The sequence below is a fragment of the Adiantum capillus-veneris genome, chromosome 11 (assembly GCF_014529385.1).
Source record: "Adiantum capillus-veneris isolate H3 chromosome 11, ASM1452938v2, whole genome shotgun sequence".
In the NCBI taxonomy this organism is placed as follows: domain Eukaryota; kingdom Viridiplantae; phylum Streptophyta; class Polypodiopsida; order Polypodiales; family Pteridaceae; genus Adiantum; species Adiantum capillus-veneris.
The window spans coordinates 89,621,187-89,636,186 of NC_140941.1; the positions used below are offsets into that span (position 1 = coordinate 89,621,187).

Sequence of the window (15,000 nt, forward strand, 5' to 3'; positions counted from 1 at the left end):
GGTAGTAGTTGGTTGTCTGGTTCAGTGGTTAAGACAACTTCAGCCCTTAGGACACTCTGGAGTCTGGAAGCTTTCAGATTGGAAGTTGGGACAAGCGGCGGGTCCCACCTTCAGCATCTTTGGAAATCACTCCATTCAAAATGTGGCGGCGCCATTGCCCACACGTTGTTGGAATTTGGGATAGCAATGCAAATTATGCAATCATGTATATGCAATTTAATTGCTCTCTCCCCTCTCTCTCTCTCTCTCTCTCTCACACACACACACACACACACACTGCACATAGCAAGCTCAGCTGCCCAAAGCCCATTTTGCTTTTTGTGTGTGCTTTTTTCTCTCTCCTGCACTCTCTCTCAACGCTCAAGTTTCCACCTGAGGAGGCAAGACCATCATCGTCATGCATCAGCTTCTTCATTTTCTTCCATAAGCCCCTCGCTTCATTTTTTTTTTTGTGCTGCTACGCAACTTTCTCGCACACGACGTCTCCTTCCCGATGGCTTCTTTCAAGAACGCACTTCACAAAAATACTGCACCTTCAGTACCTCTTTCTTCATTCTCGACTTACTCAGGTATGTGCATTTTCTTGCATGTTGTGACAATCCCGTGGCTATGGAAAATTCTGCAATTTCTTTTTGCACCTAGGCCTCATGTATCACTTCTGTCTATTTACTGATTTGCATTGACCACTTTTTTTACATATTGTTTGCATTCAGGCTTTCAGTGTCCATTTGGGCATTTTGGCCCTTGGGTTACGGTCACCGCATAAGCTTCATGAATCATGATCTAACTTGTCCTGCAAGGGTAGGTTGTCCTCAATAGCAGTACAGCTTGCAAGTCTTCCCAATCAACTGCTACTTACAGTAGCGGAGTACTTCCTTTTGCTTTTTGGTATACAATGACAGTCTTTGCGCAATTGTGCGCGCACGCTTGCATGCTTGCACCCGTCTGTGTGCAATGTCTCTGAATATTGTGTACTCCTTTTTTGGTTTGGTTTCCATCTTGCTAGAGAGGTGAAATCAGCACGAATGAATATGAGAGAGAGAGAGAGAGAGAGAGAGAGAGAGAGAGAGAGATGTCTATGTGTTGTGAACTTTGTAGTTGGGGGCTCTCTGAGTTGTACTCCATATTTTTTTAAACTCTTACCACTCTCGTGTCCTGGTTATTGAAACTCCTTTGGCAGGCTGTCTGTAATCTGGTGATGGATATTGGAATTCTCTATAAGAAGTTGTGTTTAGTAACTTTAGGCTGCTGGTTAATTACGGATGACTTCTCTGGTTCAGACAGCTTCTGGTAAAGCTATAATAGAAACAAGAGTTCTACTTGTGTACGAGAAACTTTAACGACAAGGACACGTGAGTTCATTAAATGCCGTTCTGGTACGTCGCTTGTTTAAAAAAAAAGTGGTGAATATGCGGAGTTCCAGTGCTGGCAAATTTTTTTTTCCTGACTAGTTTTAAAGTCTTTTACTCCAAATTTCTTATAAGTTTGTAGGTTTTCTCACCCTTAAATCTAAAATGTGCAGGTAAATCTCAAAATTTGTAGTGGGATTTAACTAGTCCTATGTTTTTTCTTTCCTTTTTTTCTCTCTCTTTTCTCAGCTTTTCTGCTCTAAAAGCGCTACATTCCATCGACCTTTGTTTTGGGGGTTTTGCTTTCCTTCATTTTATCTATGATTAGTAAGGACTAGCTTTTAACCTTCTTTGCTAATGCATTTATCTGCGTATCCATGTTGATTAGTAAGGACTAGTTTTTAAACTTTTCTGGGCAGTTAAACATTACGTTATCTGGATATCCATTTTGATTCGTAAGTATTAGTTTTCAACCTTTCTGGGGCAGTTAAGCATTAATTTCCTTCTGCTGCAAATGTAATTAGTTGCGCATGATCACCTTCCTATACATAATTAGGCCCTTTTTTTGGTTCTTCCCATGGAAAATTTGAATATTTATTACCTTTTGATTACTGGATACAGTGTCTGATGCACGCCAATCGCCTGAAAAGCTCAATGTGCATATAATTTGGAAGTCCCTGCAGTCATATGTTGATGTCTCAACAGTATTAGCCAGCTAGATTCCAAAGAAAGAATACAGCTACATAATCTCATTGATGATTGGGCCTTTTACTGTTGCTCACACAATTCACCATTCAACACCCTGTTGCGGATGTAGTTTGGTGTATGGTGTCCTTTGCATCTCTTTATCCTTGCAACTAATGACTTACTGACATCACTTCGGTCTAAAACGGTTTCAATATTGTTAATAGGTTTTGTGACTGGTTGGTAAAGTTTGCATTTCAGTACCCTGCAGTGTGCAATGTTGTATCGGCTTGAAACTGGTAGGTATACACTGCTTTAACAATATAATTAACTGCTCACAATGGAGGACGTCACTACCCAGCTTGCTGTCTGTTGTTATACGCTGATTGGAAAGTCTGATATGGATGTGTAATCCGTGCACATTTTTTCATAGTTTCCCTGCTTCGTTCAACCCATGGGAAAAGGGGCTTATAAAATCTCTCTTTTCAGTTCTACAAATCAGTTGAGTGCTTGATTGTCGTTGCTTTAATCATCACCATCTCACTCATTTGAGTCCTGTTACTTGATATCCCTATATAAAGGTATATCCCACTTGTGGCTAGATCGATGCTCAGTGGACAACTTTGCACATCATTGGATTTGGAATGAAATGTTAGAAGCCTGGTGGTCTGCAAGAGTAGATGGTTATGTAGCTTTGTATGATATGAATTTTCGTTACGAATTATGCATGTATGGATAGCCTGTGACTGCACGCATCTCCTGTTGGTTTACATGATCTAGTCGACGAGCTTCCTTACATGTATATATCCAGTTAATTTCATTTGCATGCATGATAATTCTGTTACAAAGAGCTTCACAAATCAGGGACTTCATGGGGCAGGTGTCATTTTAAATTACATGAAAGTAAATAATATGACGGAAACATCTGTTCCCTCTAGTGCTTAATTTTATTAGTTTTGTTATATGAAAGGTTCAACTGGTTCTGACGACCTTCATCTTTATACTTAAATGGTACAGATATTGTGCACTTGCAACTTATAATGCGTGCAGTAATTAGCACTTCTTGAGTCTTAAGATTCAATCTTCCACCAACCAAGGGAGCAGCAATGGGGGTAATCTCTATCTCTCTCCCTCTTTCCCCCCACCCCGTTGTGTGTGTGTGTGTGTGTGTGTGTGTGTGTGTTGTGTGCAATTTATACCAGCACTACATTTGCACCTTGCTCTCAAGGACTTTTAAAATGATTACCAAATGAATCTCTTGAGCTTCCCCCTACTGAAAAATGCAGAGTTCATTCCATCTATCCTTTGTTGAAACAGAATGATGGACCAATGCCAACTCACAATAATCTCACTACTCTCCCTCTTAACACAGAGAAAAAGTCCTAGAACTTGATAACATTATCAACAGATTCACAAGTGCACTACAACTTTATATGTGCACAATGGACCTTGTGCCTTTGTGAAAATGTTCACCAGAGGATGCTAAAGGACGCACAAGAACTAGTCCCTTGCATTGACTTTACAATCTAATGTCGAAAGGATCATTGCTTTGAAAAGTGCTGATTGATCAGACCTTTTGCTGCAGGTCTTAAAGCAAGCATTACAAAAGTACCACGATGCAGTGCACGATTTATTTTGTGCATATGGGTCATTTGTTGCTGTTCATCCCTTCATCCCGCTTTGGTAAACAGTTAACCTTTGTGTCTAGACTTTAAGATGATCAGGTGTAATGTTTCACATGGAAATCAATGATTCCGTTTATCCTGCAGCATTGGAACTCTATTGTTGGGCTCTTTATGCATTGGTATAATGCGAGCTGAGAAGGAAACAGACATCGAAAATCTTTGGGTGGAGCAGAATTCTCGGGTTGTGCCTGAGAAAAAGTCTTTTAATTCTCAGTATGTTCCTTCCATCTGGCTGAATTCCCAAATAATTAGACTTTCTGCCTTCAGGCTGAAGATGGTAGCATTTTGCCGAGTCCAAGTTGTCTATGTTAACTTTAATTGTTAGTGTCTAAGTGTATTATGCAAATAAAAGAACCAGAGAAAAAAGATACAAGGTGATCCAGAAGCTACAGTTTCTTTACTATTAGAATCAGTCCACATGGAGAAGACTCAATGTAACATTGATGGTTCTCCATTTTTTTCTTCTTCTAAACACTTGTAAAACCTACATGTAGGAAGATTCCAGAGGCAAATTGACTGTGTTTGAAAGTATTGATACTAAATTACAAGAGTTCATACATGCACCTCCACAAGGTGACTCTCTAGGAGGAGGTCAGTACGTAGGAAGTTATGTTGGTCGTAGCTACCAACCATGCCAATGATTGTAATGATCACATGGCCTTATCATCTTTATTTCTGCTTTGACACTTGGAACTCCTAGAGTGGTCCCATGGTTCATGGAGGTACTCAGCTCCCAAATTCCAGTGTCCTTGTGAGATACAAGATCTTGTATGTTGACATACACCAAATCGATGTTCCCTGCGAAAACACTCCTCGAGTCAAGTGCTAGTGAGCCTCATGTGTTAGTGTGCGATTCGGAGACAAGGTGCAGGAGCTCATCTCAGCACCAGGGCCCTTTGGTGGTGGTTGCTGACATCAGAGGTAGTAGCCCTTGGATGAGGGTTGGCAGTATTCTCCTCCATGACATCAGGGAGGTGCGGAAGAAGTGATATCCCCGTAGAAACTCAGTAAGCAGACCTTTGTATTGATGTATGCTCGCGTGTATGTGTGTGGTGTGGGTGTGTGGGAGCATATATTGTTACCTAATTCTACACCCACTATTGGGCACTAACGACGTTGGTGAAAATGTCGTTGTACGTAGTCAATACAATGCATGATGGAGCTGACTGATTGTTATAATGTCTTGTGGGTGACTACCACGCGTCTATCCCCTGCTCTTTCCGTTAAGGGTGAATCTGGGCTTATCCTGGATTCATATTGGTATATCTGGTTTGATATCCTTTTGAGGGAGAAGTGGAGAGGACACTTCCCAGAACAGGGGCTAGCAGCGTAGAAAACCCTTACTCCTTGTCCCCACCTCTGTAAGCAGCCCCCATAACCATCTCATTCTATACTCTAAATGATGCTAAAGTTTTAATGCTCCTTAAAATTAGTGGTTAGTTATGAATGGAGCTCAGCTCCGATTCTTGTGTGTGGTCTTAAGATCGATGGTACATTGATCTTTTTGACCTACAGTGAAAGTGGTTTGCTTTGAAGCGCAGTTTTTTGTTGACTACAATCTTTCTAGCATATCATCTCTTTATGCATTATGGGAAGTGACAATTCTTTGTACTGCTGTAGTTTTGGAGGCATTTCTCGCAAGCAATCAGTGTCTATCACCCCAAAGAAGTACCCACATGAGAGACTTAAGGAGCTTGGTCTAGCAATGGATGCCTTAACATCAGCTATAAAACCCTTGTATGATGAGCTTGTGCTAAATTATTCAACAGACAGCCAGCTCACTCAGGTATTGATCCTGTTATCCTTGTCTCTTTACGTAGCTATATATCAAATTAAATTTGTCCATTTTGTATGAATGTCAAACCCCTGGCTGCTATGTTGTGAAATCACCCAAGGACTCTGGTGTCATTTGATAAACTGTGTGCATATTACACTTGACCAAGCCTAGAATTACATATATTTTTTTACCAATTTGTCAAATAGGATATACAAGTAGGCCTGCTACAAACTCCCAGGATTTTGGAACATAGATGAGGGGAAGTCCTTCATACAAACGAGTAGAATGGGACTAGGCTAGCACATATCAATATAGAGGTTGCAGGATTCATGTGTTCGGCATTCAAGTCATTACTGGTGGCTGTTCCTGCAGGCACATTTCTAAGCGGCCCACAAAGTTTGTGCCTCTTGTCTTTTTTCTCCTGTTTACAGAGGGTTATGTGATATAAGTTTTTACAAACCTGGTGCACAGCTTCCAAGCTGCTAGTAGGGGCATTGCTTGCATCCACCTTCTAAAGCATGCTTCAACACTTGAAGCTCTCTATAACAATATTTTAAGAAAAGGCCAAGCGTGGAGAAAGAGCCCACAATTTAAGCGAACTGTTGGGGATTTTTGAGGGCGTGTCAAAGGGGGTTGACAGCAGAGCTCGAATAGTGCCTTGACCTGCAGGTTACAGCTTCAAGGGCCTGAGAGCCAACAAAAATGGTCATCATCTTCTGTATTAATGTGTTGAGGCTTGTAAGCCTGTAAGAATGGGGGTAAGTCAATAGACCAAGGCTAAGGAAAGAGGAAAGGGCTGGAGGTACGGGTGTGAAGCTGGAGGGAATTCTTGTGTCTAAAGGGTTGTGGACCAAGGAGCCTCAAAATCTTTTCAACTGTGGATTGTTTTGGTGTACAATTGACTCATAACTTGTTCTGCTTAATGAGCCCCAGCTAACCCTTACAAGTTGTATGTCGGGCATTCGGTCTAAATATTTTCATTTTTCCGGATTGTGTTTTCAACTTTCAGCAGCAGTGTGTACCTCATTTTGAACTAATTCTAGAATGAATGAGGTTGTTCTCACCCTTATGTTGATAAATTTATTTCAGATCGTATTTGTGTGCAGAGTGATTTTTGCGAGCGGCCTCTCGTTCCTCAAACATTAAAAGGAGGGGTTGATCCTAATACACATGGAAATTGGTATGCTTGGGGCTATCGCCAGATTGCCAAATGTGCTCTGAAATTCGTAGAGGCTTTCTTAGGGGCTAATCTTACTGCATATCATCTTTCTGATGATTGGGGCCTTGATGTTCTTCCTTGTTACAAACTTTCGCCCATGGATTGCTTCCAAGAAGGTGGGGATTTTGATTATCCTGAAGGGCTGGGACAGCTTGATCAACTAGGTGAGGCACATTATCCACTTCTCCTTTTTTGTGAGTTTTCGCACAGATGTTAAAGTTTTTTTTTGGGTGTTAAAACACGTGATTTTCTATGTGACGTCTTTTGTTGATATTCAATGTCATTCAATTCTCTACAAGTTTTAGTTGAAATGTTTTCATGCATGAGATGGAAATATGTGTACAGGCATCCCCCCCCTTCCCCCCCCGCCACAAAAAAAAAGGACCAAAACACCCCCACCCAGTGAGCCCTCCTCTTCTAAATCCATCGTGGGTTCAAATCTGCTCTCATTCAACGGTCTGCACGTTCCTATTTCCCTCTTCAATACAGGCAAGAACAAAGGTCAGCCTTCAAAGCCTCGCAGCTCAGCAAATTGATTAAGTAAGAAGCGATGTCAACATTTACCAAAGAGATCAGGTACAAACCCATTGTCAAGCATATGACAACATTGTCCAGGAAGTTATTGGAAAGATCAAAGAGGAACAAATTCGAGAAGACTAGGGCAACTTCATCCCAATGAGAGGCCTCTCATATGGATTGCAAGAATTGGAGGACGGAGGATACATACCCGAATATGAGAAAATGTGTAGGAAAGTGCGGACAGCTGTCCCACTTTTACACATTGGAGACCCATGGATTAATCTCAAAGGAAAGCATGTATCTCTTTATAATAGAAAAACTATGTGACATGATAAAAAGTTCAAGCAAATGAGGTCCCTGCAAGGAACTAAGATATGTATGGCAGATGGCTTACTCCAACACACTAAGGAACAGGAAACAATAACATGCGGAGGTAGATGAGGCCCAGAAATATGGCAAATGGAATGTCTGTCGAAGGGGCAGAGCAGTGATTGAAGCCGGTCAGACAGAAGGGACTTCAAGAGAGGATAGTTGATAGTATTTAGGTGCATTGTTTTGATAATACGTAACTCATCCTAATAGAGAGCATTCTTTCCTATAGTAGTTTCATTTTCCTTTTTTATATGCCATTCGTAGCATCCCAAATTGGAATGTTTGACTTGTCCTATAGGCTGACTCCAGCTTAAAAGTACATTAATACAACTCTCTCTCTCTCTCTCTCTCTCTCTCTCTCTCTCTCTCCTCTATGATCTCGCGGCTCAATAGAGCCAAGGCATTAGTACTACGGGCCATTATTCGTGCAGAGCTGGCGGCCCCCCCACTAGTGGTAGAGGCGCTCACCAGATCAGTCTCCTTCATAAACCGCACATGGGAACTTCCCAGAGACAGATATGCTCGCATGGCACTTGAGTCCTCCCGACAGTTAGCCATACAAGGAGATACAACATGCTGGTATGGGGAGATGACATCATGGTTTCAGGCGCATGGGTTCAGCATAGACAGGCTGCCGCCATTCCAGTATGCATTGGATGCACCATCTCTCATTCTTACACAGTCAGAGATCACCAAGCTCATTCGCCAAGACCTGACCCAGCTAGACACCAGGAGGACATGGATACAACCAGCACAAGAACTGGGCACGAAGATGGATTTCTACAGAGACCACCTTCTCAAGCTTACGGAAGATGGTTTTGTGATGAGACCCAGATACATGGATACCCACCTGTCTCATGGAATACGGTGTGCTATTGGCCAGTTACGCACATCGTCTCACCAGTTGCGGATTGAAACCGGGAGATATAGCGGAGTACCAGCAGAGGCCAGGACATGCCCCTTGTGTGACATGGAACCTGAGACAGAGCTGCATTATACATGCCGCTGCCCCGTCTACTACGAAATACAAGGCCGCTTCCATTGCTTGTTCAGAGAGGGTTTTGGACCACTCTCAAGAGTAATGGGATACGAAGATCAAAGATGCCTGGGTCTGTTCTTGCTCGCGCTGCGCAGACACAGAGAGAGCCTGATGAATGGCGAGGCTAACCAGTCTCAAAGACGGATTACAGACTTCTTCAGAGCAGACACGGGACAGCCGCAAGAGCCACTCCCATAGCAGAGCTCCCCCCCCTCCGTCTCACACCAGAGGCACATTGATTGACCGAGCGATTGAACTGGGGAAATCCAGGCGCCCCCGACTGCGCAGGACTACACAGCATCGACGGAGGCTACGTCAAAAGATTTAGAGCACGCTGGCCAGGCATGCACAACTCCCGATTAGACGACTAACCAGGAGGAAATTGATGAGATCTGCCAACGACCGATGCTAGATCTTTTGTGATTCAGCTATCCCAACTAGCCGCCCATTCTTGCTTAGTTTTTCGGCTTAGCTCACATCGACCTATCTAGAATCCCATAATATATATCTTTGTTTTGTACTGTTGATTAGGTTATTTTGTTACTCTGACTTTGTATCAGATCCACCACCTTGTAACTTTCTGGTCTCATAGGTCACTATGGCCTTTTGAAGACGTTAATATAACATTTCATTTCATTTCATTTCTGTGTGTGTGTGTGTGTGTGTGTGTGTGTGTGTGTGGGGAATTACCGTACTATCATGGTAGGACACACATTGGCACGGTTGTATGCATCCATCCTTGAGCATAGGCTGAGCAGTTGGGCAGCGATTATGGGCATACGGGCACCTGGACAGGCTGGTTTCAGGAAGGGTTTCTCCACACTGGATCATGTCTTTACACTCAGAGTTGTCATTGAGGAGGGTCGAGCACATGATAAACGGATATATTGCAGCTTTGTGGACTTCCGCAAAGCTTTTGACACAGTACCAAGGGCCAGATTGTGCCAACTTATGGAATTGGGGGTACCCACAGAACTGATATGGGGGGTTATTGCATTGTACAGTTCAGTGATGGGTCATGTACGCACACCAGAGGGGATATGTGACATAATTCAGTCCACTATTGGAGTGAAACAGGGATGCCCATTGTCCTCTACTTTATTTGGTATGTATGTTGATGAGGTCTTTGATTATATTGACAGAGGAGGAGATAGAGGTGCTCAGCTTGCAGGGACATGGATCCCTCTTTTATTGTATGCTGACGATATCTTGTTGATATCCGACTCTCTAGAGGGTTTGCAGAGACATTTGGACGCATTGTATAGTTTTTCAGGGGATAGTGGATTGTCTATCAACCTTGGTAAAACCAAGGTCATGGTATTCAATACCACGCCACAGTAGGTCAGAAGATCAACACCTACATTCACAAATGGTCAGGACAGTATGGAGTACACTGATGCATACACATATCTTGGGGTGGTCTTTAGTGGATCGAGGTTCACACTGAAAGTGGCAGCAGACACTAGATTGATGTAGCCTGCTACAGTGTCACTTTCACTTTCACACGACAGTAGTTTACAATTGGGCTTTGGTCAGTTGGTCTTTGGTCTGGTCGGTTCACACTTGGGCAGAGACACGTGGCAGGGTGGTCTAGTGGGCATCGTGGCCAGGTCACCATCGCCACCCAGTGGGGATAGACTTAGATGATATTCTTTATGAGCCGTTGGTGGCTCTTGATGATTGTACATATGAGTAGTCGTTTTGGGTTCAATGGCATTATCTTGTACGTAGTGTCTAGAGTGGGTCTTTACATAGAGCACGTCTTTACCATCCCGGCACATTTGAGCCTTGACACCCCCATTGTACTTGTGAGTCCTGGGCTGGAGCTGAGTGTGTTGCCACGCCAGAGTCTGTATCAGTCTTTGAGATAGTCGAGTCATAAGTTCTGGTCTGCTGTTGTGTCTTTGCGAGCTCTGTTGACGTCTATTGTTCCTTTCTGATCAGTCTGTTTGAGGGAGTTTCAGTCTGTTTGAGTGAGATTGTCACGCACATTGCACTGAGGACTACCCACTGTAGAGAGCACGACACATTATCCGCGCTACAGGTGCTCTCATTTTTGGCGATCACGGTGGGACCTCTAAGGAAGTCTCACTCTTGTGGAGATAAAATCGTGAAGCTAATCGGTGTTACCTGGCTCTGCACACTTGCTTACACTGTGTAGATAGTTTGCAAGTCTGGTCCTCTCTCGCCCTGGTCCAAGTCCTAGTCCTCGTCCCTGGTCCTTGGTCCTGGTCTAGTCCTCGCCCCGGCCCAACCCTCCTCGTCCTGCCACTAGGTGGTCTAGTCACTGGTCCTGGACCAGGTGGTCTAGTCACTATCCTCACTTGTTCTGTGTTAGACCTGTGCTGTTCACTGTTCACTGCATGACACATACAAGGCGGTCAGTTGAGCGTCAAAGCGCACTACTGAGCCCTCTGAAGCACTATAACAAAAGACGCCCTGTGGTATCTAGTAGAAGTCCATTAACCTCATCAACCTTACCTCCACATACGAAATCCCCCATTCCTTCATTCCCCATTCCTTCATCCGGTTCCACATCTTCCAGATCACCTTCTCCAGTAAAGCTCTCTCTTATTCTGCTACAACAGGCTATTGAGCAACAGGCTCAACAAGGGGCCATGGAGGTGTTGGCTAGCGTGTTGGCCAAGGTAAACATCAAGCTCCCCACCTTCAAAGGACTCTCCTCGGAAGATGCGGATGACCATGCACGGAGGTTCGTATCTCTCTGTAGAGGACGTGGTCTTAACAGGGAAGATGCTTATCTGGTACTTTTTCCATCCACCTTGGACGGCTTAGCAAACAAATAGTACAGTCAGTTTGCAGAGAATCATTTTGCAACTTGGGCAGACTTAAGACAACAGGTCTGTGCAGCTTTCAGGCCGGGCGACTACCAAGAGAAAGTGTTGGATGAGTTGGCCAACATGGTGCTCCAGCCAGAGGAGACTTTTGCGGAGCTTATGACCAAAACCAAGTCTTGGTTGCCAAGCTTCCCCAGCAACCCGGTGAATTCATGGTTAAGAAGTGGGTGGAGAAGGCTCTTCCAAAAACCTCTCAGCAAAAACTCCGGGAGAGCCTCCGACCTGACGCCACTCTGGAGGAATTCATCGCAGCTGCTACTAGAATAGAGGGGGCTAGGAAGCTGTTCAACAACTCTCCTCACATAGATACTTCCTCTGTGTTCTCCAAAGGAAGTCCTGCTGATCCTTTGACTTCCTTGCGCAGGGAACTCGAAGCCCTCAAACTACAACGCGCCCTCCAAGAAGAGAAATCATTCTCTCTAAGACAAGAGAAACCATCGCACCTGGAGGCTTTGGATCAAATCAAGAGAGAACTAGAAGAGCTTCGGTCTCAGCAGGAGACCAAAGCTATGGTATGGTGCAGCTCTTGTCACTCTCCTGGACATCCTCCACTGGACTGTCCCCTTCGAGCTTATTGCCACTTCTACGAAAAATCTGGGCATGAAGATAAGGATTGTTTCTATATCAAAGGATTGCGGCAAATACAACAAAATCTAGGTCCTTCTCTCCAACAAGGGCTAGCACCTGCATCCAACATGGTCTCACCCTACGGCCATCAAAACCCGTTGCCTCCTCTGCTGACAACACCCCCTATGCAGCAAGGTATGCACAACAACTTTGCACCCCACAGCTTTTATCATGCCAGTACTCCCTCAGTTCCCCAAAGTTTCTACACCTCAGCCTCCAGCACCATGCAACAACAGGAGCAGCGACCACCTCGTCCCCCGTTTCGTCCGTCTAATCGGCCAATCCTATGCTACAAATGCGGTGAATATGGGCATTACCAGAGTAAGTGTCCTTTACCTGAAGGGTCTCCTCCGTGCATACATTGTCCGGAGTCTAAGGATCACTACAGTAAAGATTGTCCCAAACAAAGGGCATCCTCATCTTCACGCCCAAATCAAAATCAACAAGAGTTTACATTCCCGAAAATCAATCTAATCACAGTGAACACCACCCCTCAACCAACACCTGCTACACATACAGTTCAGCCACAACAAGTAGCACAGCCTACTGGGATGCTCACTCGAGCACAAAGAGCAGCCCTGGGTTTAATTTTGCCAATGGGACCATCCGGTCCAACACTTCAGCAACTTGTTCAAAATGTTGCATCCGTAACTGGTGCAAAAAATAGGCCAATCTCTATGCTTTCGGACATTGATGGAGCCTTCCTGGTAGCAGTAGCTGACTTGCAACAGGTCAAAGTTTCCGAGGAGGCCCAGGTTGTAGAAGCTAGGTCCACAGCGGAAGCAATTTTGAAGAACACCTTTTAGCAAGTGTCTCTTTATGAGATGCTCCGGCTAGATGCAACCCTTAGAAGTGACCCTCTCAATAATTCAGTCTTTGTACCCTGGTACAGGGCCTAGTGGCGGGCACCTACCTGTGCAGCCCCTGGAGTCCTACATGATTTCATATTCAGCTGCTCCCCTCACCGACTATAAAAGTCCACGTCTTACTGTATCTATTCTTGGGCAGTCATTCTCAGGCGTCATAGTGGATGGTGGGTCTGGAATCAATCTAATGCCTGAATTTACCATGTCAGCCTTAGGTCTGCAGCCTACTCGCCCTGCTCCGTTCGCTGTTACATTGGCAGACCAGAGGACAGTCTATCTTGTGGGCATAGTAGAGAAGGTGCCTTTGAAGGTACAAGACTTCACATTTAGCTTGGATTTTGTGGTGGTCAGTCTTTCTCAGGTGGACGGAGGATTTCCTTTGCTGATTGGTAGACCATGGTTGCAGCATACTAAGGCACTTCATGATTGGGGAAACGACGCCATGTGGATACACACTCCCGGCTCCCAAATGCAACCAATCCGGCTTGAAGGAGGGATGGATCCATTGGCTCAGCACAACTCATTGTCAGTATAGTCCAACCCCGACCCTGAGCAGCCCATCCCACCTGACGGGTCTGACGAGGACCTGCTACAGTGGTTGGAAGCTACCACTTCGATGCCATGCTACATGGTCTCTACTCAAAACTTACCTGGGCCGCCAGTAACACTCTCTCTTCAAATTGCTCAGGAGGACACAGATGTCCAAAGTCCTACAGCAGACAATACCATAGTCGAAGAAGTAAGTGTGTCAGCCCCAAATTCTCATGCTTCGAATGACCCGCCGATGGAAGCCCTCGGTCTTGGGGAACCTATAACACATCACCGAAGGGGGAAGAAATCTCCTCTGCATGCACTCGCCAAAGATTTCCCCCTTCCTGGAGCATCTCCCAAGTTGGACCCCCTTCAAAAGCACTCTGTCATGTCGTCCACATCTGAAGATTTACCCTTCGAGGAGCTCCCACAGGGATGGTTACAAGAAGACTATGCAGAGTTTCCAATCGATCAAACACCTGCACATGATGTCTTGAAGCTCCAAGAGGCAGCTCGCCTCTCATCTTCAGAAGCACCCTCTCGAGCTACACCCCCGGACCCTGTCAGAGAAGTCAACCTGGGAGATCCTGACAACCCTCAACACGTACTATTAGCAGCTTGGTTATAGGAGCATCCCGCACTACTCAATCAGGTAGTCTCTTTCATATACTCTTTTAAAGATGTTTTTGCTTGGTCCTACAAGGATAGAGGGGATTCCACCAGAATTGGGTGTCCACACTATACCTCTGGTTGAAGGGGCTAAGCCTGTAAGAGGCTGAGCTTACAAGCTCAACCCGAAGTATGCTGAGGCGGTCAAGACAGAGTTAGAAAAAATGCAAGAGGCAGGGATCATTGTACCTGTGGAGCACTCTGAGTGGTTATCACCCATGGTGATAGCGCCTAAGAAGCAGTCCAACAAAATCCGTGTGTGCGTAGATTACCGTGCTCTGAATAAGGTAACTATCCCATATGGTTTCCCAACACCTTTCACTGAGCGTGTGCTCGAAGATGTAACAGGGCATGTATTGTACAGTTTCATGGATGGGTTTAGTGGATACAATCAGTTGGGCATCCATCCAGGTGATCAGCTGAAAACGGCCTTCATGACTCCCTGGGGTATTTTTATATACACTCGAATGTCTTTTGGGTTGAAAAATGCCCCACCTTCTTTCAATAGGGCGGTATATCTCATCTTTTGTCCTCTGCTTACGAATTATCTTCGCATCTTCATGGACGATTTTTCGACCTTCTCAGGTGCTCAATGTTCAACCCCAGTGGAAAACCTAGAGGAACACCTCGCTTAGCTCTCTGTTGTCTTCGTCAGGTGCAGAGAGGCACGCCTAAAGCTAAATCCTAACAAATGTCATTTTTTGGTTACTGAAGGCACACTTCTAGGCCATGTGGTGTTTGCTGAAGGTTTAGCGCCTGACCTAGAGAAGATTGTGGCAATCTTAAAGTTACCACCTCCCATCAA

The 15,000-nt window shown here is 44.7% G+C and overlaps 1 protein-coding gene across 15 annotated transcripts in view; it reads left to right on the forward strand.

Moving 5' to 3' along the window:
• The first annotated feature begins 282 nt into the window (after positions 1-282).
• Positions 283-15,000, forward strand: part of LOC147447623 (uncharacterized) — a 110,453-nt gene continuing 95,735 nt past the window's right edge. The window contains exons 1-7 of one of the 15 annotated variants that reach the window (XM_086523346.1): positions 283-569; positions 1,181-1,376; positions 3,051-3,145; positions 3,619-3,716; positions 3,803-3,931; positions 5,339-5,504; positions 6,602-6,878. In XM_086523346.1, the coding sequence (XP_086379472.1) occupies positions 3,140-3,145; positions 3,619-3,716; positions 3,803-3,931; positions 5,339-5,504; positions 6,602-6,878 (676 nt within the window). In that variant the 5' untranslated portion in view covers positions 283-569; positions 1,181-1,376; positions 3,051-3,139. The other 14 variants (XM_086523347.1, XM_086523348.1, XM_086523360.1 and 11 more) reach the window with 14 other exon arrangements.